The sequence below is a fragment of the Schistocerca nitens genome, chromosome 1 (genome assembly GCF_023898315.1).
Source record: "Schistocerca nitens isolate TAMUIC-IGC-003100 chromosome 1, iqSchNite1.1, whole genome shotgun sequence".
In the NCBI taxonomy this organism is placed as follows: Eukaryota; Metazoa; Arthropoda; class Insecta; order Orthoptera; family Acrididae; genus Schistocerca; species Schistocerca nitens.
Genome location: NC_064614.1, coordinates 690,890,547 through 690,914,906, shown reverse-complemented (window position 1 = coordinate 690,914,906; position 24,360 = coordinate 690,890,547). Strand labels below are relative to the sequence as shown.

The window sequence follows — 24,360 nt, the reverse complement described above, 5'->3', positions numbered from 1 at the left end:
CATTTTCGTACAGCTATATTAAAGCCAAGGTGTGCAGTAATAAACCTAAAACCATTGCTGAGCTGAAAATACCCATTCAGGAGGTCCTCGACAACATCGATGATCCGACACTTCACCGGCTCATGCAGAATTTCTGCTATTGGTCTGTACCACATCACCGCCAATGCAATGATGGCAGGCAGCCGGCCGCTGTGACTGAGCGGTTCTAGGCGCTTCAGTCTAGAACCACGCGACCGCAGGTTCGAATCCTGCTTCGGGCATGGATGTGTGTGGATGTCCTTAGGTTAGTTATGTTAGTTATGTTTAAGTAGTTGTAAGTCTAGGGGACTGATGACCTCAGATGTTTAGTCCCATAATGCTCAGAGCCATTTGAACCACTTTTTGATGGCAGGCATATCGAACATGTCAATCGTAACTCGAATATATGTAGCGACGTTTAGATGTTGAATACGGTGTATGCACGCCGTAGTTTGTAAATAATTTATATTTACTCTAGGACTAATGGTTTCCGCGTTCAGGGCATTGAAAAATTACAGATTATTAAAAATACTGTTCTAACCGTATCAAATTAATATTTATCTTTGAATGAAGTGGGTTGAAAACAAATATTAAATGTGTGTACCACATCTAAGTGCAGCACAGTCGCGTTAAGGAATAAACTGTGTTCCAGGGGTGTAACTTGATGGGGTGGAGGGAGGGGGGGGGGGGAGTAGGTGTGTTAGTTAGAAGTGCGAAGGGAGGTAGGTCGCCAGATAGTGTTCATGCACTTCCGTCCTTCACAGATCCGCAGACTTAAGGACGAGCAGGTCATTGCCCACTCTAGACCCCACTAAGTCACAACAACGACTACAGTGTCTTTCACAAAGTTATACGGGTCCTCCACAGAGTTCCTTATGAATCACTGGCGACGCTGTGCACAGGTGAGGGGGGGTTATTTTGCACAAAATGCATTGACACTACCGAGAATGCAAATCTGAGATGATAACTAATTACTGATAACACATAGTTATGGACAGAGAGTACGTAAATCTTTGCACACTCTTCTGGGAAAGCCTGTTCTTAGCGATGCTGTATATATATATATATATATATATATATATATATATATATATAATTTCCCTCCCGCCGACTGCTTACGATTTTTTCCCTTAATAGACCTTTTTTAGTTATCGTTGAGTGGGCTGTAAGGACACACCAGAAGCGTAGGGCAGGCGTCCGTCCGTTTTCCTCTGCCTCTGACACTTTCGGCGGCAGTCTGCGCGCCTGCAGCCACAGTTCACTTTCTGTTTTCACATTAACAGCGTTTAATGACGGAATAGCTGATTCACTTAGATCAAGATACCTAGTGTGTTGTGATAGCAGTCATCTGGTTTGCATAAGTAAACGTCAAAGGAAGAAATACGGAGGGGAAGATAGCAGAGGAATTGTAGTATACAAATTGCATTAGTTACTGGAAGTAGCATGCTCATTTGTTCACACCAAAACGAAATGGCATATTTAATTCCACATATGACAAACAGAAACACAACAACAGATATGACGGAAGTTGATGACAATACAACGGCCAGTCAAAATTACGTCTGAGACAGTGACATCACAGGTACACAATGTAATGGAATACTGGACGAAATAGAACAGCCGTTGCCAAAGAAGAAGGAAAAACGCTCCCGATAAAATGATACTCGAAACCAGCTGGGAAGAGAGATTATACGTACGAATGCAACTGAACAAGAAAACGATGCTTTGCCATCAATTTTTTATGTCAATGTAGTTTTCAAACAAACAGCTGCCAAAAGCCTACTAGGTGTCGTGAGAAAAAAATGTTTCAGATACGAAATACAATGTAAACTAATGAGACCACATCGGTTGCATCGTCACCACAACGACATGAGTCGCCTATTCAGAGAAAGTTGGACACTACTTATGTGAATAATGCTTCTGCAATTACGACATCTGCATTTGTCCGAACTCCGCCACATTCACTATTAAATACGTCAGATACATAGAATTTCCTTGAATTCTTGAATTTACATACGAAGTTACTTTCAATTGGTTGTAGTAAATATGGGCAGGGAAAAATGGATTTTATGTTGATCACACAGCCTTTAGCTGCTGGTAAAATACTTTATTTACACAGTTTCAATCATCTGGTCATCATCAGGTTCATGGAAGTGTTCACAGCATGTTAGGCGAAATATAAAATATTTAGTCAGGTGGTAAAACCAAGAACAACACACTATCATCATATCGTAATATAAATTATGTCGCCAATCTATAGAAACTGTGCTATGTAGTGTACACATTCATGTTAAAACTGTAATCGGTGTTAACGCTGTGACCAGATTCGTACCTGAAAGACTCGCCTGGACTGGTATAATGCTACCACATTAGTACACCCCTACAATTGGGCGCGAGTTTATCGAAGAACAACACGCGATGCATAACCGCTAGCCAACTGTGCCGAGTTCCCGCTGGTGGTTGTGTGCTTCCTCCATAGCTGACCAGTATCTTCAGCAAGAATTATGCACTATCCCATCGCACGTGAACTGTGTTTTGAGAAACATTTAACGGTCATGTGGATGATGCGCGTCGTGGACGCAGTAACTCCAACTTTGCATCATAACGGGCGGCAGATGAGCCGGCTGAACCACAAGGTCTCTTAAACACTATCTGTGTATGTCACAACGTGTTGCAACCGTAGTCAAGGTGAACGGGGCTGAAACTTGTTAATATTTTGTTTCTCCTTTGCTTTCTCCAGTTTCTGTATGAGGTCGTGACTCTCATATAGGATGATTCAAAAGCAACTGTACACAATTCGTGGGTTAATGTATGTATCAAAACACAGAGAAACGCGTAAGTTTTGTCTGAAATTGCTATATTTCAGAGTTAAGTAGTAGAGTAGGAATCAACACAAAATGAAGTCCTCTCAGAAAGCAAAGACACGAAGGGACCCCCAGCAGCGCGGGAATAGCCGAGCGGTCTGAGGCGCTGCAGTCACGGACTGTGCGGCTGGTCCCGGCGGAGGTTCGAGTCCTCCCTCGGGCGTGTGTGTGTGTGTGTGTGTGTGTGTGTGTGTGTGTGTGTGTGTGTGTGTGTGTGTGTGTGTGTGTCCTTAGGATAATTTAGGTTAAGTAGTGTGTAAGCTTAGGGACTGATGACCTTAGCAGTTAAGTCCCATAAGATTTCACACACACACACACACACACACACACACACACACACACACACGAAGGGACCCGAAATTAAACTACGTACCGTTTGTTTACCTCTGCATATGTTCAAAATTATGTTCATGTAGGCGAAGACTCAACTTCTTACCGCTCTCGGAATGTTGCATTATCCGTTCATCTCATTCTTAACAGTTTCACAGCTACTTTCAGTTCGCTGTTGTTGTTGTGCTACACTCTGCATCGCAACACCATACCGGAGCTCCTTGAGACGATCGCAAATTTGGAAGTCCAGGGGTTTGTATCCGGAGATTTGGTGGGCCAAGCACCCTAGTCCTGTACTACCTGTCCGCTTATTGAATTTTGAGATATTATCTTGCCTCCCGTCTGAAAAGTGCAGAGCCACCGTCAACAAAGCTGTAACAGTTGAAATGTCCGGCGAACACGACGCGGAAAAGCCTGTATTGGTTCATGATGTAATGTCTACCACTAATGCTATATGGATCGTAACTCTGAAAGAAAGCAGTGCCGGCCGGTGTGGTCGAGAGGTTCTAGGCGCTTCATTCTGGAACCGCGCGACCGCTACGGTCGCAGGTTCGAATCCTGCCTCGGAAATGGATGTGTTTGATGTCCTTAGGTTAGTTAGGTTTAACTAGTTGTATGTTCGAGGGAACTGATGACCTCAGATGTTAAGTACCATAGTGCCCAGAGCCATTTGAATTTGAAAGAAAGCAGTTTCAGATGAAACTTTATTTAATATTTCAATCGTATTTTGATCCGTATGTTAACAACCATGAAGTGTGTACAGTTTAGAGTGTATCACCTTGTACATCGGATTGACAGTGTTAGTGGCATCTGATGGGATGGCTGCCCTTCCCGAGGACACCAGTCACACTCGGGAAAAATTTATGTGCACTGATTATCTGCGGCTGGTGTAGAGCTCGTAGGTGTGAGAACGTTTTCTATGAGCATGTGCAGTGTGTACCTGACCGGGACGCGGGTAACAGCCCAGTATTTACCTAGTTAGATGTGGGGAAACCGTCTAAAATTCACAGCCAGTTTAGCCAGTGCACCAGCACTTACCGTAAATCCACGTGGCAGGTTCCGTGTCCCTTAAGCGTGTGCGTTAGCTCTCTCCGCTATACTAGCAGGTAAGTGTTACTAATACGTAGTAAGCCTAAATACTTACGTGCATAATGTTTATGACTGTACTCTGTTTTATCACTACTTTTAGACTTGTTAATTTCTTTGTATACCAACAGAAAGAAATAATATGCTAGAACAGGGCTTCCCAACGTGTGGTCCGCAGACCCCTTACGGGTGCGCCGGCTCTTTCTAGGGGGTCCGCGGCCACCTTTCACCAAATCGGGTAAATTAATTAGTAAAATTATTGAATAAAAATGTGAAAATCAAATTCCTCACATGTGTACTTTTACTTCAGGTCATCGGGAACATGGCACTTGCATTAAGAAGCTTTCAGTTCCCATAGGTTCCGCTCTGAAATTTAAAGTTACTGTGCTCTTGACTGACTAAGGGTCCGCCATGGATTTTCGACTGTAGAAGGGGTCGGCCAGCTGAAAAGGTTGGGAAGCGCTGCGCCAGAACAATGTGGTTGTTAACATTAACCTGTTCCAGAATAAAACTTTTCGAGCAGCATCGCTAAGACAGCAGAATATGAACAATACCAATGAGGCGAAAAATCCTTCATCGCTTGTAGTTTCATCACACTTGTTCATATGAGGCACGTTTTACTGACCCTGCTTCATCCACTTGGCATATGATTAATAAAGAAAAATTACGCTTTATATCTGAGAAACAGAACTCTGCAACCCGAGTGCTAATTATGTCGTATGTCGAAGGTAACCGGTCGTGGCCTTGTAGAGTGGACATCCCAGTAATTGCCTAAAGTAATTCAGGAACAGCAGTTAAAGCCTCAATAATACTGTATGCACACAGTACCACACATTACTCCACTTGTACGTATGTGCTGTTCTCGTTTTAAAATTATGTTAATACGATAACGGCTGTTTCTCAGTGGGCGCACGCGATTCATCAATTCATGCCACTTCGCTGGACAGACACGCCCAATACGGCGAAAGCCTTCCCCTGGGCGCGGTGCGGCAGTGCACGCCACGGCACCTGGAGTGAATAAATGAGAGACGTGACGGAAGACGCGTTGCCAGAGGGAGGCGCCGCGGGAAGCGCAGCGGGGGGACGGCGCTGCACAGCAGAGGAGAGCAGAGCGGGCCGCCCGCTATTCCTGTAAGCGGCTAAAATTAGGCGCCGCCGACACCGCGCGGAGCGGCGCGGCCCACGGCGCTCTGCCTTGCCTTACCAGATCCCTCTTGCTGTCTTCCAGCGCCAGGCGCTCCCGGCAACGAAGTTAACTCACAGACAAGGGAGGAATACATCCAACGGGTCGCCGATATTGCTCATCTTCCGCACGCTTTTACTCCATACTGAGAGGCAACAAATGACTCTTCTCAAGGGTTCTCGAAAAATCAAGATCCAGAGTTTTACTATCCGGTTGAATGTAACTGTATGAAAACGCTAGCCGCCGAACAGCGACGTTAATGCAACCGGCTTAGGTGGCACTCCAGAGGTCTTCATATACTGCATTTGAGTTTTCGTCGGTTTTTTTATTTTTTTTCCCTGATCTCCCACCAAGAAATACTTTTACCACTGCAACACATCACATTTCTCCGTAAATCAACAGTAGTATCAACTTGGTTCTTAAGTTCTTTGTGTTTATCCGTAAGTTAATAAAGACAACAGATACTCTTAACAGATACTTTTAGTCATCGATACTATATTATCCTTCACTATTTACAAGTCTGCCAACACTGGGGTTACTTTTAGAGTCTACGACTGCAGAAATCACGTGTTTTCCGACGAATAACTCGTCGAGTCATCTTCGAAGTGAACTTTCATCCGCAAAATAAGGTCCTTGATGGTTATTCGATAGATAGAGGAAAAGGTGAAAATCTCACGGCGCAAGATATGATGTATAAGGCGGGTGCAAAGTGACTTCCCAAACGAACTTTCTGTATAGTGCTTTTGTCAATCAGAATGTGACCGGGCCTTATACTGAAGTAGCATCACTGCATGCAATCTTCCTCGTCACTGTTCTTGGATTGCGGCCGCAAGACGTCTCAGTTGTTGACAATAAATGTCAGCAGCGATGGTTACACTTAGGGAAAGCAAATCGTTTTACACCGGACCGTCGCCGTTCCGCCTTGTGCAAAACAGCATCTTTTGTGGATGCGCGCAGGTCTTTCTACGGGAAGTTGCTGCTTTGTCTGGGCTCAATCGTTCCTTTGTTAGCATGAAGACACCGTTTCTCGTCACCAGTCACGATACAGGATAGAAATGGTCGGTGCTGTTCAAGGACCAATTGATGACGAGCAAGTAGAGGTGTCCATATCACTGCCGCTCATTTTTGTGATTTTGACTTACAGCATGTGGTAGCCATACATCCCATTTTTGAACCTTTTCCATTGAATGCAAACGTTGCACGATAGAATCATCACAGTTCACCATATCTGCCTGCTCTTCAGTACACTGATGTCGATCATTGTGGGTTATTGCGTTTAAACGATCTTCATCAAACCCCGAAAGTCTTCCAGATCGTGGCGAGTCACTAATATCATAACGATCCTCCTCAAAACGAGAACCATAATCTTGCCATGCTCTGTCCAATGGCATTATCCCCATGTACGGCGCAAATATTCATGGCTGCCCCCGCTGCTATCACCCCGCTACTGAACTCAAACAGAAGAATGTCGGAAATGTTTCGAATTTTCCACTTGGTACTCCATTTTCTAGCGTCCACAGTTCCACTCACTATCTCAGGAATACAAAAGACAATACGTAAATTCAAACAGCAACGGTGTACTACAAATAAAAAATGACAATTTGTAAATAAAACCAGAGAAACAGGAATACCCAAATTCAAAACAAAAATGCTAAGAACTTATGCATCTAACAATGATAATTGTAATGGCACATTTGAGCCAAAGTATATTCGATGTACAGTAAGGGATTGAGATGTAATGAGCATTTACTGGTGGATGAATCATGCGCATATCCGTCGAGTCGTATCGGGCTAAAATTCAAATACGGCGCTGGTGAACACCATGTTTGAGCTACCTACACATAAAACAATAGTTAAGACTGTATTTGTACTGCTTTTGATAATAGGAAGTAGCTGTTTCTCTATTTGTGATAGGCCGACGTTGTCTCCCTTCCTTTGGTAGACCGTTTCATTGTGATTTTGGAAGTGATACAGTTTGTTACTCAAAAGGTCACAACCGCTCACGACAATCGTTCAGTAACAGTCACTGTAAATAGAAGAGAAAATCACACACACACACACACACACACACACACACACACACACACACACACACACACGAGAAAGTCGCAACGCAATACGAGCAAACTTCTAGCCTGCTGCCTTGCCCTGCATGAGAAGATCATCGTAATAGAGCAACGTTTTTTACATCAAGTGTATACTCCAATCGCGCGTGAGAGGAACGAAATCTGATCGACTGCGTTTATGCTTCCCTTGTGACGCACATTAATTTCTGTGCTACGTCGTTCCCTACCAACACGGCAGTAATGTATGAACGCTGAAGAGAACCGGACGATTTAGTGCTTTTTCTTTAAAGAATGTCACCTTTTGTTTCCACATCTTAGGAACTAATTAATGCCTAATGAGTCACCGCATGATTTTAGTATTTCTATCTGATGTCACTTCAGCAACTTGCAAATTTCTGTGCATATTCACTTGCCGGTATTAAAATTTAGCCTGACCAGGGTGAGTTTTCCCCTTCACAGACTTTCCCGTGACAAACTTTGAGAAAACAACCTGGGTGCTCAAGCCGGCAACCACCGATACTAACCACTGAATCATGGATGCAGTTTTCTGAGAACTGTTGTACGGGAATATTATACACTTAGCGCCACATTAGCTATGTTGGTGGTGTGCGACGAATTCACACTACACCGAACCAGGACTCGTACCAATAAAAACATTTAGAAAGAATTGCCGGGGAGAAAAGTCAGTATCGAATTGAAATTGTGTCGATCCATGATGTGGTGCTACTGACTCAACGCGAAGCAACTAACAGGTATTCGAACACACTACACCGAATATATGTAAGAAGTTTTGTGTTTGTATGTAAAGAGGGTGAGCAGCTGTACGTAGTACCCAATATATTAACTCACCCACATTATTTGGGGAAAACTGACTAGTAAATCTCTTTCACTGAACTCATAACGTCTAAATGAGGGTACGGGCACGCCTGACTTTTTGCCAACAGAATGTACATTCGTCACGGCAGTATGGAAAGGTATCACACTGACTATAGATCACCCAATAAATACTAGAAAATTTTACTTGTTTCTTTTTTTAAAAAAAACAATACATAACCGTAAAGTGTGGGTCCCAATGGCAGCGACTTAAGATACCATAGTAAGAACTACAAAGCTCATCTTATTCACAGGTCTTATTACAGTGCTGTTGCTTTAAATTTTTCCCTTGTATTATGTAGAAATGAAAACACTGATAGAACAGTTGAAGAAAGGAATTAATAAGTGCATGTGTTTCTTCTGAAATTAAGAGAGATGCCGTATTCAACCTGGGCTGAAAGCAGAACAGTACTGATCATCAAACGCGTGGTATATAGTCAGAACAAGGTCAAAAAAGCTTTATCACCTTCAGGACACCTAAGGGTTCCCATCGGTTTAAGAATTTAGGTGATTCGAGTCTAAAGAGAATTCAGTATCAGTAGCTGTTTTCCTACACATGTTACATGAGAGGCGGTATGCACTATTCCTACTACAAGGTTTATGAAATTTAAGAAACACTCTTCTAGCCTCATTGTGAAAATCGATTGTTTATAATGACACGCTGCTGAGAATAGCCATAGAAATCAATCAGAGTGGTGTTATTGCCCTAGTCTATTCAATTTCTGCTGGCATTCAAATGAACTACAGCATCTGAAAGACTGCACTGGGGCCACTAATTACTCTCAGGGATATACTACACGGCAACCATCTCAGTTTGAGAAAACGAGTTAGCTCAGGCGCCAACATCACATGATACTTGGCCTCATCCAGCAGGATTACGTATTTACTATGACAAACAAAGCTTACCATCGCCAGCAACTACTCAGTAATTGACTACTTCCAACAGAATTTTCAGTAGCACCACCTAGAAGAAACAACTGCTGTTACAAAATTACTTCACGACATTAAGCAACTTTCCACGCTAGGAAACAGAATCTCCCTGTCAGTAGCCAGCAATACTAACCACTACACAACGCACGCAGTTTACAAACAACGCTGAGATTTACTAGAGGAAGAAATAGTTTACCACTATACCCACATACAAAATCAATCCTATTTAAAAAACGAAGACCTAAAGGTCTGATAACAACAACAACAACAACAAGAAACTGCCTTACGTGATTAATTTTATTCTAGGCGCGCAGTCCGGAACCGCGCGACTGCTACGGTCGCAGGTTCGAATCCTGCCTTGGGCATGGATGTGTGTGATGTCCTTAGGTTAGTTAGGTTTAAGTAGTTCTAAGTTCTAGGGGACTGATGACCACAGATGTTAAGTCCCATAGTGCTCAGAGCCATTTGAACCATTTGATTAATTTTAAGGGGAAAAAAGGCGCTGCATCACAATATTGACAAGAATGTGTGGTTGACAACGAGCACCATGTGCGTGCTTCATTTCAAGTTTGTGAAATGACGAATTGTGCTGTCACAAAAGCGGAACACTCGTTTTTCAAGTTAAAATTATGACGCGATAACGCAATACAACACCAGAATGCTTCCACCGTCTTTCACTGACCTATTCCCACACTTATTGGGCATAAATGTGGTTGTTCCATTTGGGGTTTCCTACTAAAGGAAGTGCATTATCAACATTTGGCAAGTAACCCAAGCGGTAATTGTCTATGAAGCATAAACGTGTCTGTTAGCTGCAACCGTTATATTATTCGTATTTTGATTTTCTTAGAACTTAGATTTAATCTTAAGCGTTGCCTGGGCGAAAAAAAAACCGCTTATGTACTCTTAATTTTACCGAAATATAAGGATATTACTAGTAAAATATTTAAAACATCAATCAACGTTCTTCTTTCTTTCGATATCTTCTAAATTATATTTTTACGGCTACAGCTGGCCGAACTGTCGAAAAGAGCCACAAGGCCGAAACAAATTCGACAATGCTTTCTCGCATTTTTAGAGTGAGCCATTTTATCAGCAATCCACAATTTACACTAAATTACAGGCATATCTGAAGACGGAACATCATTCACATTCCACACATGATCTAACATCGTTTGCATTTGTAACAAAGATGTTCAAACCGTTTACGATGAACCCAGTTATAGACTGTAACCCCCTCAGGGTAGTAGTTACCTGGACTGGAAGAATACGGTATTTAACAATCAGCACCAAACAGTTACTTCGAAGTGAATTCGTGAATTTACTGTTCTGCTCTAAGTATCACTAGTGTCCTGAGGAGCATATTAAATTATTCTCCCGCGTAGGGAAATGCAAGGACGTTTTAGCTTTGTAATTCCCGTCTCTCTTCATCTCATTCTCGTTTCTGTTAGCGTCGAAAGAAGGGTTTTGTGAAAGGTTCTAATCTGGCGAGGTGTATTAACTCCGGAGAAGTTTGGTTAGTGCTTTCTAAGCAGGCAAAGACATTACTGCGTGTGCAAGAGGGAAGTGAATATATCGCCTAGTAGTTTGCAAAGCAGTCCCAAATATACGTTTCACTTACTGTAGCGACGTCACCGGATGGAACCACAGGCCGGATACTCACCTGTGAACAGAAGACAAGTAAGAATGCATAAAGCAGCGAGACATACAAAAACAAAAACGTGATAACAGTTACAGATGCTGTAGCGAGGAAATTTTTATTGTAGTTTATAGCGCAAGGCAGAACCGCAAGTAAAAAAAAAAAAAAATGGTTCAAATGGTTCTGAGCACTATGGGACTCAACTTCTGAGGTCATTAGTCCCCTAGAACTTAGAACTAGTTAAACCGAACTAACCTAAGGACATCACACACATCCATGCCCGAGGCAGGATTCGAACCTGCGACCGTAGCGGTCTCACGGTTCCAGACTGCAGCGCCTAGAACCGCACGGCCACTTCGGCCGGCGCAAGTAAGACGGCAACACAAAAATAAGTTAGTGCACGTAATACAAGAGATATCTAATTACTTATAAAAAAAAACTCGTCTGAAACAGATATAACTAGCAACAATTGTACAGTGAATAAAGTAAAGATCAAATCATTTGCATCAAGATAAAAGCGGTTACACAAGCTCTTCTTCTGTCAATGATATTTATTTGAGAAGAGCCACTTTTAGGCTTGCCAAAAGAGTGCCGACACTGGGCAAAGGTTTCGAAAACCTGACATTTGGGTCAAGTAAGATTATTTTTCCGGACGCTTGATTATTAGCACGCGCACAATGAAAAGGAATAGACAACAGAAACAAATGAAACCATGACGACTGTAACAATCTTAATGAACATAAATGATACAAACTTATGTCGGTGTACTGAAGTTTCGGGCTATGTTTGTGGCACAGACACGGCGGAGTGAAACATACGCTTGCACACTTGGCTTGCCAGCGCGCCACTGTCTGACGGGAGGCGCGGCGCGGTAGACGCAATCGTCGGTTGACGGCGGCTTCACATTGTTCTCAATAAAAATGTATGGAACAAAAGGAGACAGTCGATGTGTGCTTCCTTATTTAGTGATGTTAAGTAGGATTCATCGAATTTATTTATTTCTAATCAATCCAATTTCATCAGACAAAACAAGTCAGAGTTCACCCCCACCGCGCCCTCAAAATTAGGAAAAATCTGGAGAAACACGGACGTGCGGCAGCCTTAGCTACGATAGTCACATTTCTTCCAAATAAAGTATACTATTTGTTAAAGACGGGAAAAAGCACAATGTACCAATAAGGTATTATTTCTTTCGCTTAATTAATTACTGCTTTTAGAAATATCTAACAAATAATTGCCACTGCTAAACAGCTTCTTTGCAGGGTTATTTAAGTTACGATATATAAATAATTTCAATCTGTATAAAATGCAGATTTCTTTCGTTTTGTTAGTGTACAGGGAGAAACCAGTTTACTGATTTTGCCGTTATTAATGATTCACTATTACATAAAGCTATAAAATCGAATAATCTAACTTTACTGCACTCAGTCCACCTCACACAAAAATTGAAACACAAACTCCAAGCTCTACCGCGCTTCAACCGTTTCACAACTGTTAGTTCGCTGGGATTGGCTGCAGTCGTCTATCTCGTAAGGGCAGGAAATGGTGACTAGCGTCAGCATGTAACGAGCAGTACTTCACAGACAGGCGACTAACTTTTCATGAAATAAATAATCCAAAGTGATATGATTACTTACTTCATACAGATTAAGGGACTCAGATGCGTCACTTAATAGTTGCAAGGAATAGAAAATTAACGACTTCTCACTTTTTCTCCATTGAAACTTTTGACATTGACAACATTCACGACTGAAGTTAGGCTGCAATCAAAAAAAGGGGACTCAGTTTATGGTTCAGTCACTCAGCCGATGCGTTACACGTAAAATACGATGCGTTATACGTAAAATGATTCCTAGAAAAGTCATATTATCGGTGTATTTTCACGTACTTTATTCTTCGCAGTAAGTATGGGTGGCAACTTCAGTCCAAACTAGAAATTTTTGACTTTACACAATGCCGAAGAAAAAAAATGAAATTTCGACAGGACAGTTTCCGAGAAAATCAATGAAATAGAAACATTCTGCACTGTTTCCGAACAAAATAGCAAGTTGTCACAGGAATTATAAAGAAATTTCCATATCCAATAAATTAAGCTGTTGGCGAGTGCTCAAAATATGTAGCACTGTTAGTGGATAGCGCATCTAAACAAACCAGTAGAGATAATCGATATTTGAGTCAGGAATAAGATATGTCCTACGCTGGAAGTAGACCTCAGATTGACATTTCAAATTTTTTCCATCCTACCGTTTAAGAATGATTTTCGCTAAAATTACGAGTATAGTCGGATATATTCCAACACAAAAGCCCACTTTCACAACAATCAACGTTTTCTTTATACTAAAACCAGTGATTATTCACTGACTGATTTTATTTTACGTGTAATGATTTGGAAAGAGCATACAACGGGCAATGATCTGTTCTCGTGTATGATGACAGCAGATTTTTAAAGTAAGTTTAATAGCGTACGTCTTTCAACTTTATTTACTTATGAACCGTTTTTAGAACTATAGTAGACTGGGTTTTAATATCACTTCATTTAATATTAATTGCATATTTGATATGTTGCCTTAGAGAAACACACTACCTCTTATCGGACAAGTGATTTGATTCTTGGTTTCGACTTACTATAAACTAATGAGCAGCTCGGCAACTTAAGAGGGCCACAAGGCGTAGATGATGATTTGTGAAAAATATGAACGCTCTAAACTGAAACAACGCACCTGGAGTGGCCAACACTCCCTCGGAATTTTTTAGATCTTTGATAGTATCAATCATGATAAAACCGTTCCACCCGGCCTGCTAGATGTACGAGACATTTCAAGAAGACTTTCATAATTCTAAAGGAGGGAGGCGCTGACAGAAGTGAATCTTACAGAACTATATTTAATAAATCATTGTTGTTACAAGCTAATACTAATTGCTTACAGAAGACCGGAATGCCTGTAAAAGGCTGGCTTATGGAAAGATCAATTTGCGTAACGCAGAAATGTAGAAACATGCAAAGAATACTAGGCCAAAGAACACATCTTAGAAGGTAGGTTGGAAAAAAGCGAAGCATGAGTTTATTGTACTAGTAGTTTTAGAGGAAGCTTTTTACAATGTTGACTGGAATACAGTTCTTTAATTTCTGGAAATAGATGGGATAAAATACCGGGAACGAATGATTATTTATAACCTGTACAGAAATCAGTGCACAATTATGAATCGAAGGATATAAAAAGGAAGTAGTAGCTGATAATATTCGATCTGTACACTGTACAAGCAAGAAAGAAAACCAAAGGGAAATTTAGAGGGGGAATTGAAGCTCAGGGAAAAGAAAAAGTCTGAGATTTGCAAACGACTTAACTCCGCTCGAGATAGGGAAGAACTTAGATAAGCAGTCGAAAGGAATGCATAGAGTATTGAAAAAGAGGTTATAAGACGTACGACGCTAACATAAGGGTAGTGGAAGGTACTCAAACCAAATCAGGCGATACTGAGGGAATGTCATTAGAAAATGAGACACTATAAGTAGTACGTGAGTTCTGCTATTTGGGCAGTAAAATATCTGACTATGGTCAGAATAAAATGCAGCCCGGCTGTTTGCTAACTTTACACACAAATTTAAATGCTGGGTTGTCTTCTCTGGAAGTGTGTTCGGAGTGTATCCTTGCACAGAAGTGAAAGGTGGACGATAAACGTTTGAGATAGATAGAAAAGACGCTCTCGAAACAGGGTACTACAGAAGGACGTTTAAGGTTAGTGTGGACAGTCAGAAGGTAAATTGAATCGAACTGGGGACAAAATAAATGTACGGCATTATGTGACTAAAAGAAGTTATCGGTGGACAGGGCACTTCTTGAGCATCAGGTAATCGTCAATTTAGTAATGGAAGAAGTTGGAGAAGGGCGGGGAGGTAAAAAAATACTCGACGAACACCAAGGCTTACAACAATGCAGTACTCAGGTGCAAATGGGTGTAGGTTTCGGTAGCAATGCGAAGACAGCTGCACATGATGAACTATCGTGGAGGGTTGCCTCAAACCAGACAACACACTGCCACTCTCACTGAACTGCCAACATGGTCTGTCGACAGTATTTTTTTTTAATTTATTTGGCTCTAACTACCAAACTATTTAGTTAGTTACACTAATATTACTTTTACGAATTACATATTCATTTGTTACGTTTACAGTAAAGTTTCGATGAATCTGATTCTTTCTTCATTGTATATCACTGACAACACAAATAGTAAAACATTCTTTTTCTTACTATTTTTTCCTTCTTTTCTGTTGTGATAAAAGTCTTACGCTATACACAAGCAACTCTTAAGTGTGAAGTACGAAGAGAACTTAAATACTAACTGTGAATTACTGCGTACTACATCGCAGAGCTGGCGGATTTTTCCCCACATGGGGCGCCTGGTTTAGTTCTTCCTTGACATTTCAAGTCGGAGTCTGCAGTCGCCTGGTGACAAAATGACAGGTTAGCGGGCAGTCCGCGACCAGATTTGTCGCTGTTGTAGTGAAGACCAGAGGAGACGGTGACCATCACAGAAAGCTGTCAACCGTGAACACTTTCGCGTGGGTGGGGCAGCTGCTGACACGCAAAGCCAGCGGAAACGCATAACAGGAGAAACAAAGCGGCGTGGCGGAGCCGGCGGCGCGCACCGCTGCCCTCCTAATCGAGCGCCCTGACGCCGCCTGCACGCCCGGAAAAAAACCACTTCTGCGGGAACGGCGTCACTGGTAAACAACTGGAGGAGACCAGCTGATTCGCCATTCACCGCTTACAATTTGCACAATGGACTGCAAGCATGAACTAGTTCACTATTCAGATGTGCAGTGTATTAACGGGTGCTTGAAATCGTTACCAGCGTAATGTTATCTGCACTCACTTTTGAAATATAAATAAATCGTGTACTTCTAGGTGTTCACCCTAGTTGTTTCCATTTACGTACATAATTTCGACGACCGATCCAGCTATCTTCGAGTTGTGCAATTATGAGTACTAGCTCCCTGGATCCCAACCTCGTATCACAAAAGTTCAATAGCTCCTAGTGCGATTTACACAAAAGCAGAATTAGTGCAAAAGTAATAATACACCTTGGTTAGGAGGGGGCGGTAAAATGTAATGTGATACACGCATTCTAATTACTTGCGTTTATTTCCTTACTAAAAATCAGACAACTAAGGCAGACCGATATTCAATACACTGAGAATATGTAATAATGACAACCTGTTTGAATACAAATCTGACGACTGTAATACGAGGGTCGGGTAGGGAACAGAATGGCGGAAGTACGTACTTATTGTCGTGAAATTGGTTAATATAGAAAAGAAATACCGAAGGCAATACGTCACAGCCGTTGTGGATTTTGAAGGCAAACTGTTCACGACTTCACAAAACAAATCCTCAAAGTGAGCTCTGAGATTGTAAAATCACGAATTGATCCTAACGCCGAAGCAGTCAGGAACCCTGTTGAGCTCTTCTTGGAAGGTTAACGAGGAGGAGGCGACCATTGCCACGGCCGTGCTCACCAGCTCTCTTATGACTCCCCACAGCACTGCCTTGCAGATGGACGAAGTTTGGACATACGGGGTAGCGACCGCTCGCGCGAGTGAGTGAAGTGAGGAAGAATTTTTAGCGAAAGGTGCCATGATCAGCTGAACGTGGAAAGCTGACTTGAGGGATGGATGGTGGAGATTGGTATCGTGCAGGTGGAAAGAGAGCCCCAACCTATTTCGTTGAAAATTATGAGACGCCACTGAATGCGTAGCTCTTACAGAAAACATTGTTTAAGGATTACGACCTACAGACATAAGACCTTCTAAACTTTTCCAGGGAGACAGAGGAGCAAGACAGTGAGGATGGAAAGCTCCCGCATTAGTTTAGGAGAGAGACAGGAATAGTGAGGAACAACTTTTTTTCAGAGGAGAATGGGAGACCGGAGATCATTGGCTAACCAAGTAAAGCATAGCCGAGAGGAGGGAACACAAGCTTTCTAAGGCGAATTTTGATGTGAGTCTCTTCTCTTGGAGCACCGCTGCTACTGCTCCTCCATCTTCGTGCGCCTCGAAACATTTCCGTATTTCTAACCAGCATTGAATTCTGTGTTATTCGTTTTGTCAATAAAAAACGACTTTTTCGTGCTGCATGTATTTTATTTGCACCAGACGCATTACGCCTTTTAGTTTAAGGTAACGTAAGTGTAATCTAGAAACATACCGTTTTATTTTCATATGCGTTACTTGTAGACAACAGAACTGCTAACGTTTCGTTTTTCACATGTATAAGTGATTGCCTACAGCTATTAGAGTTTTTGGCTGGGTAATGACTGTGTGTGTGTGTGTGTGTGTGTGTGTGTGTGTGTGTGTGTGTGTGTGTGTCTGTGTCTGTGTCTGTGTCTGTGTCTGTGTGTCTGTGTGTCTGTGTGTCTGTGTGTCTGTGTGTCTGTGTGTCTGTGTGTCTGTGTGTGTGTGTGTGTCTGTGTACTTAGTTTGGTTGAAAACATGTATGTAAACAAACCAGATAACAAAAGACAAAGTGAACACACACCAGTTTTCGGTAAAATATGTACAATTAGTGACAGAAGAATAGTAGTGCTTCACAGCAATTAGCGCACACAACATGAAAACTGCGAAGAAAAGGCCGGCCGGTGTGGCCGAGCGGTTCTAAGCGCGTCAGTCTGGAACCGCGCGACCGCTACGGTCGCAGGTTCGAATCCTGCTTCGGGCATGGATGTGTGTGATGTCCTTAGATTGGTTAGGTTTAAGTAGTTCTAAGTTCTAGGGGACTGATGACCTCAGATGCTAAGTCCCATAGTGCTCAGAGCCATTTGAACCATTTGAAGAAAAAAGTTCATAACTTGACAATGTTTTTTTATTTTTTTATTTTTTTGTTTTGGTTTTAGGGCGCAAAAACTGCTATGGTCATTAGCGCCCGGTCCGTGACTTAGGAAACAGTAAAAACCGAAAATGGAAACCAGCACAAATGGGAACGAAACTCAAAAAATTGGTTAAACTAAAAGCAGAAGGAAGGCTTAAAAATCCACTACAGAAAGGGGTTGGTTGTCCCCAAAAAAAGCTTCAAATGACTGACGTCATTTCACTGGCACTAATAAACTCGAGAACGCGATCGGCCGAGCGCGTGTCATCTGCTAAAATGGACGATATATAAGGTGACAGCTGTAGACGGGCGCGTAACGGAGTAAAATAGGGGCACTCAATTAAAAGGTGTCTTACCGTCCACAGCTGAGAGCAGTGGGGACAGAGTGCGGGAGGATCGCCGCTTAGAAGATGTCGATGGCTAAAAAGACAGTGCCCTATCCGAAGTCTAGTTAAAATTACCTCCGCCCCACGACGCGTTCGGGAGGAAGAGGTCCAAGCACAAGGAAGAGCTTTCACGTCCCGCAATTTATTATGGGGAAGTGTCGACCAATGTGCGTGCCATAAAAGAACAACTCGACGACATAAAACGCTCCGTAGATCGGTGAAGGGAATCGATTGAATAGCTGGCCGAAGAAGAGAGACTGCAGCCTTGGCCGCTATATCGGCCGCCTCATTTCCACAGATACCAACGTGTCCAGGGAGCCCGAGGAACGCCACCGAGACGCCCCCCAGGTGGAGCAAGAGCGGACAGTCCTGAATCCGGTGGACCAGAGGGTGGACAGGGTAAAGAGCTTGGAGACTGAGGAGAGAGCTGAGAGAGTCTGAACAGATAACATACTGTATCCGCTGATGGCGGCGGATGTAGTGGACAGCCTGGAGAACAGCGTAAAGCTCCGCAGTATAAACTGAACGCTGGTCGGGAAGCCGAAATTGATTTGGGGTGTCGCCAACAATATAGGCAGTCCCTACACCTAACGATGTTTTCGAGCCATCTGTGTAAATAAATGCGGCTTCCTTCATTTGTGCACATAGAGCAGCAAATGCCCGACGATAAACAAGTGAAGGGGTACCATCCTTGGGAAATTGACAAAGGTCACGGAGCAGGCAGATCCGGGGACGGACCCAAGGCGGTGCTGTACCCCAAGTTCTCAAGAAGGTTTTAGGAAAGCGAAAGGAAAGAGAATGGAGCAGTTGACGGAAGTGGACTCCCGGTGGTGGTAGGGAGGAGGGGCGGCCTGCATACCCTACATCAAAGGAGGCGTCGAAAAAAGTGTCATGGGCTGGATTAGCAGGCATGGAAGACAGATGGCTAGCATAACGACTCAGAAGGACAGCTCGCCGATTGGACAGCGGAGGTTCAGCAGTCTCAGCATAAAGGCTTTCCACAGGGCTGGTGTAAAAAGCTCCAGACACTAAACGTAATCCACGGTGGTGGATTGAGTCGAGACGACGAAGAATAGACGGCCGAGCAGAGGAGTAAACTATGCTTCCATAGTCCAATTTCGAGCGCACTAAGGCGCGATAGAGGCGGAGAAGGACCACTTGGTCCGCTCCCCAGGAGGTACCATTCAGGACACGGAGGGTGTTGAGGGATCGCAGACAGCGAGCCGAAAGATAGGGAACGTGAGAGGACCAGCACAGTTTTCTGTCAAACATAAGACCCAAGAATTTAGCGACGTCCGAAAGCGGAAGGTTGACAGGTCCTAGATGTAAGGAGGGTGGAAGAAACTCCTTACGTCGCCAAAAATTAGCACAAACGGTCTTACTGGGAGAAAAACGGAAGCCGGTTTCGATGCTCCAAGAGTGGAGGCGATCGAGACATCCTTGAAGGCGTCGTTCAACAAGGCTGGTCCGTTGAGAGCTGTAGTAGATCGCAAAATCGTCCACAGAGGGAGCCCGAGACATCAGGAAGGAGACACTCCATAATCCGATTTATGGCAATAGCAAACAGTACAACACTCTGCACGGAGCGCTGGGGTACCCCGTTTTCTTGGGAGAAAGTACGGGAGAGATTGGTGTTCACCCGCACTCTAAATGTGCGCTCTGCCATAAATTCGTGAAGAAAAAGGGGCAGCCGACCTCGAAAGCCCCAAGAGAACAGTGTGCGGAGGATGCTTGTCCTCCAACAGGTATCGTATGCTCTCTCCAGATCAAAAAATATTGCTACTGTTTGGCGTTTCCGGGGAAAATTGTTCACGATATAAGTGGAGAGAGAAACAAGATGGTCAACTGCAGAACGATGTTTTCGGAAACCGCATTGGGCAGGTGTTAAAAGACTGCGGGACTCCAGCCACCAAGCTAAACGGCAATTCACCATACGCTCCAAAACCTTACATACACTACTCGTGAGAGAAATAGGGCGATAGCTAGAGGGGAGATGTTTGTCCTTTCCAGGTTTCGGAACAGGAACGACGATAGCTTCCCGCCATCGTCTGGGAAAAGTACTGTCGGTCCAAATTCGATTATAAATGCGAAGGAGGTAACGCAGACTATGGGTTGATAAATGCAGCAACATTTGGACGTGGATACCATCCGGTCCTGGGGCGGAGGAGCGAGAAGAAGAGAGTGCATGTTGGAGTTCCCGCATGGAGAAAACAGTATTATAGCTTTCGCGATTTTGAGAGAAGAAAGCAAGAGGTTGCACTTCCGCTGCACGTTTCTTCGGGAGAAACGCTGGTGGGTAATTTGAAGAGCTCGAAATCTCAGCAAAGTGTTTACCCAAGGAGTTAGAAATTGCGATGGGGTCCACTAACGTTCCACGCGCGACAGTTGAGCCCAGAGACCGGGGAGCAACTAGGTGCGCCAGATAACCGTTGAATTCGACTCCAAACTTCCGAGGAGGGAGTGAAGTCGTTAAATGAGCTAATAAAGAATTTCCAGCTTGCCTTCTTGCTATCGCGGATGACGCGACGGCATCGCGCACGGAACTGCTTACAGCGGATACAGTTGGCCAAAGTAGGATGGTGGCGGAAAACGCTAAGAGCACGTCGCCGCTCACGTATTGCGTCACGGAACTGGAACTGGGGGGGGGGGGGGGGGGGGGCGCCGGGGCAATTCGGAGGTGCGTGGTATTGAACGTTCCGCAGCTCTAAGAACAACGTTGGTAAGATGTGTGACCTCATCGTCGACGCTAGGAAAGTGACGGTCATCGAATGTCGCTAGAGACGAAAAAAGTGTCCAATCGGCTTCGCCAAACTTTCAGCGTCGCGGGCACATATATGGCTGCTGTCTAAGGACACATGGAAAGTGGTCACTCGAGTGTGTATCATCAAGGGCGAACCATTTGAAGCGCCGAGCTAGCAGAACAGTACCGACCGAAAGGTCCAAATGAGAGAAATTTGTCGTGGAGGCGGACAAAAATGTAGGGACCCCAGTGTTGAGGCAAACTAGATCCGCTTGGTGGAAGACATCTAGCAATAGTGAGCCACGTGGATAAGGATGTGGAGATCCCCAAAGCTGGTGGTGGGCATTGAAGTCCCCAACCAGCTAATAGGGGCGTGGAAGCTGACCAAGAAGATGAAGGAGATCAGCTCGTGCCATTGGTGTGGACGATGGAAATTACACAGTACAAAGAGAAAAGGTATATCCAGAAAGGGAAAGACGGACAGCGACAGCTTGGTAGGAAGTGTTTAAGGGGATTAGGTGATAATGGAGAGTATCATGGAGAAGAATCATGAGTCCTCCATATGCTGGAGTGCCTTCAACAGAGGGGAGATCAAATCGGACGAAATGGGGGAGAACAAAGCGGTCATGGGGACGCAGCTTTGTTTCCTGAAGGCAGAAGATGACCGGCGAGTAGGATCGTAAGAGGATCGACAATTCATCCCGATTGGCTCGAATGGCGGCATTCCAGTGGATAATTGACATAGGGTGAACAGAAAATAGAGGAATGTGACCAAGGTTGTCGTCAACTCAACGACTGCTCAGAGCTTGCGACCGACAGCATGGAATGGCATTCAGCCGAAGGCAGAAGATCCTGATCCATAGGTTGTTCAGGAGCAGCTCCTGCCACCAGCGATCGGCCGGTTGATCGGCCGCCAGCAGTGCGCCTCGGCGACACAGAAGACTGCCGAGGCCGATTTCCGCCAGGTGGTGCTGTAGATGGGACACGCCTTGGCGGAGAAGGAGATGAACTGGGTTTCTCATTAGCCTTCTTGGAAATATGATGTTTAGATGAAGGAGGAACCGATGGTTGTAAAGTTGGGGTACGTAAAAAATCTTCACGAGTATGCTCTTTTTTCGAAGTCGTGGTGTCTGACTTTTGGACTCGAGATTTAGCAGAACCCGATGAAGGGTGAGCCATAGAGTGGGGAGGCGAAAGTGGTGAGGTTGAACGGGCGATCTTTGCGCTGGCCGATCTGACGACCGTGGTACTAAAGGTGAGGTCGCAAGTCTGCGTGGCCGCCTCCTTTGTTGGCCGAGGAGAAGCAAGGACAGTGCTGTATTTTCCTGTCTGAGGCATGGTGGGCTGTCGACTGGCGAATAATTTTCGAGCAGCAAAGGTCGACACCTTTTCCTTCACTCTGATTTCCTGGATGAGCTTTTCGTCTTTAAAAGTGGGGCAATCTCGAGAGGAAGCAGCGTGGTCACCCATACAGTTGATGCAACGAGGGGATGGAGGTGGACAAGCACCCTCATGGGCATCCTTGCCACACGTAACACATTTGGCCGGATTGGAACAGGACTGGCTGGTGTGATTGAACCGCTGACACCGATAGCAACGCGTAGGGTTTGGGACGTAAGGGTGAACGGAAATTGTCTTATAGCCTGCTTTGATTTTCGATGGGAGTTGAACTTTGTCAGATGTCAAGAAGACAGTGCAGGTTGGAATGATGTCCATGTCAACCGTTTTCATGACTCTATGAACAGCCGTTACGCCCTGGTCAGACAGGTAGTGCTGAATTTCTTCGTCAGACAATCCATCGAGGGAGCGTGTATAAACGACTCCACGCGAGGAATTTAAAGTGCGGTGCGCTTCAACCCGGACAGGGAAGGTGTGGAGCAGTGAAGTACGCAGCAATTTTTGTGCTTGGAGGGCACTGACTGTTTCTAACAACAAGGTGCCATTCCGTAATCTGGAACAAGACTTTACAGGACCCGCAATTGCGTCGACACCTTCCTGAATAATGAAAGGGTTGACCGTGGAGAAGTCGTGACCTTCGTCAGAACGAGAAACAACAAGGAACTGTGGCAACGATAGAAGAACTGTCTGTGGCTGAGACTCAGTGAACTTACGCTTGTGAGCAGACATAGTGGAAGGTGAGGAAACCATTGCGGAAGAATCCCCCATGATTACCGGCGTCTTCGATGGCGCGCTCCTCCCTTGTGGGGGCCTCTCTGATGGCACTCCCGCCTTAGGTGATTGTTCACACCTCAGGTCACACCTCCTGACAAACTGACGGAGGGACCAATCGGCACTTTCGGAAGGTATCAGCTCGGGTAATCACCCCTCCCTGGGCCTGGCCGTTACCAGGGGGTACGTACGTGTCCTACCTGTCTCCCCGGGGTGGGGAATTACGCGTTACCCCGTCACCGGCTACGCATGGAAATGCGTGGGTCAGCCTTCAGACACGCACAGGGACGAAAAAAGAGAAAGGGAAAGGAAAGAAGAGGGGTCTCAAACGCCGCAGCGGAGAAAAGGGCAAAGAGAAGAGGTAAGGAAAAGAGAAGGGCAGAGGAAGGACAGACTTGCAAGCAGAGAAAGCAAAGAATTTGTTACAGTTTCGAGCGTCCGTCTCCGGACGTAGGCACAAACCATACTCCCAGAGGGGGGGAAAGGGAAGGGAAGGGAAGGGAAGGGAAGGGAAGGGAAGGGAAGGGAAGGGAAGGGAAGGGAAGGGAAGAGCCAGAGGTGAGGGGGGGGGGCGAAGATGGGGCATGGGGAAGGATGCGGAAAGGGAAGGGAAGGTATGCAGCCCGGAAAGGAAGGAAGGCCACATTAGCTCGGGGTCCCGTGCTCGCTACGCACGTATCCACAAAAGAGTTGTGGACCCCCTGGGGGGGACTTGACAATGTGTTTGCGTTTCGTAAGTGCAGTTATAGTTCGACCTCCAGCATGTGACCACACGAGAGGAAACGCAGATGCCAATCAAGAGCTTTAATCGCTGTATGTAAAAGGCGAAGTGCGTCTGGAACAAATAAAATACATTGCAGAAAGAGAAACGGAGATATTTATTTACAAAACGAACATTTCAGTGGTTGCTGTGGATGATGGCCACACAAACGAACTTTTAATCCTGTTTAAGATTACTACAGAAACTGACAATCACTCGTACATGTAATATCAATTAATTTCTCCCATTGCGATTAATTATTCAGGTTTAAGATGGTTCTCTAATATAAATTTGTAGAGTGAAGTGTCCTAATACGGAATAATTTTGATTTTGTCTCATAACACCAACACCATTACGAATTAAACACCGCTTTTACACTTATATTAAAATATGGGATTCTAAGATTAGGTTTATTTGGTTTTTAGGCTGTTGAATGTAAAATCATTCTGT

At 44.3% G+C, this 24,360-nt stretch overlaps 1 protein-coding gene across 10 annotated transcripts in view; it reads right to left on the bottom strand.

Moving 5' to 3' along the window:
* The window catches only part of LOC126259353 (RNA binding protein fox-1 homolog 3-like), a 456,111-nt gene that overhangs the window by 330,812 nt on the left and 100,939 nt on the right, over positions 1-24,360 (bottom strand). For 8 of the 10 annotated variants that reach the window (XM_049956084.1, XM_049956093.1, XM_049956134.1 and 5 more), the window contains exon 2: positions 10,972-11,013. The exons of the other annotated variants lie outside the window; for them this stretch is intronic. In XM_049956084.1, the coding sequence (XP_049812041.1) occupies positions 10,972-11,013 (42 nt within the window). The remainder of the gene's footprint in view (positions 1-10,971; positions 11,014-24,360) is intronic. 10 annotated transcript variants of the gene reach the window in all.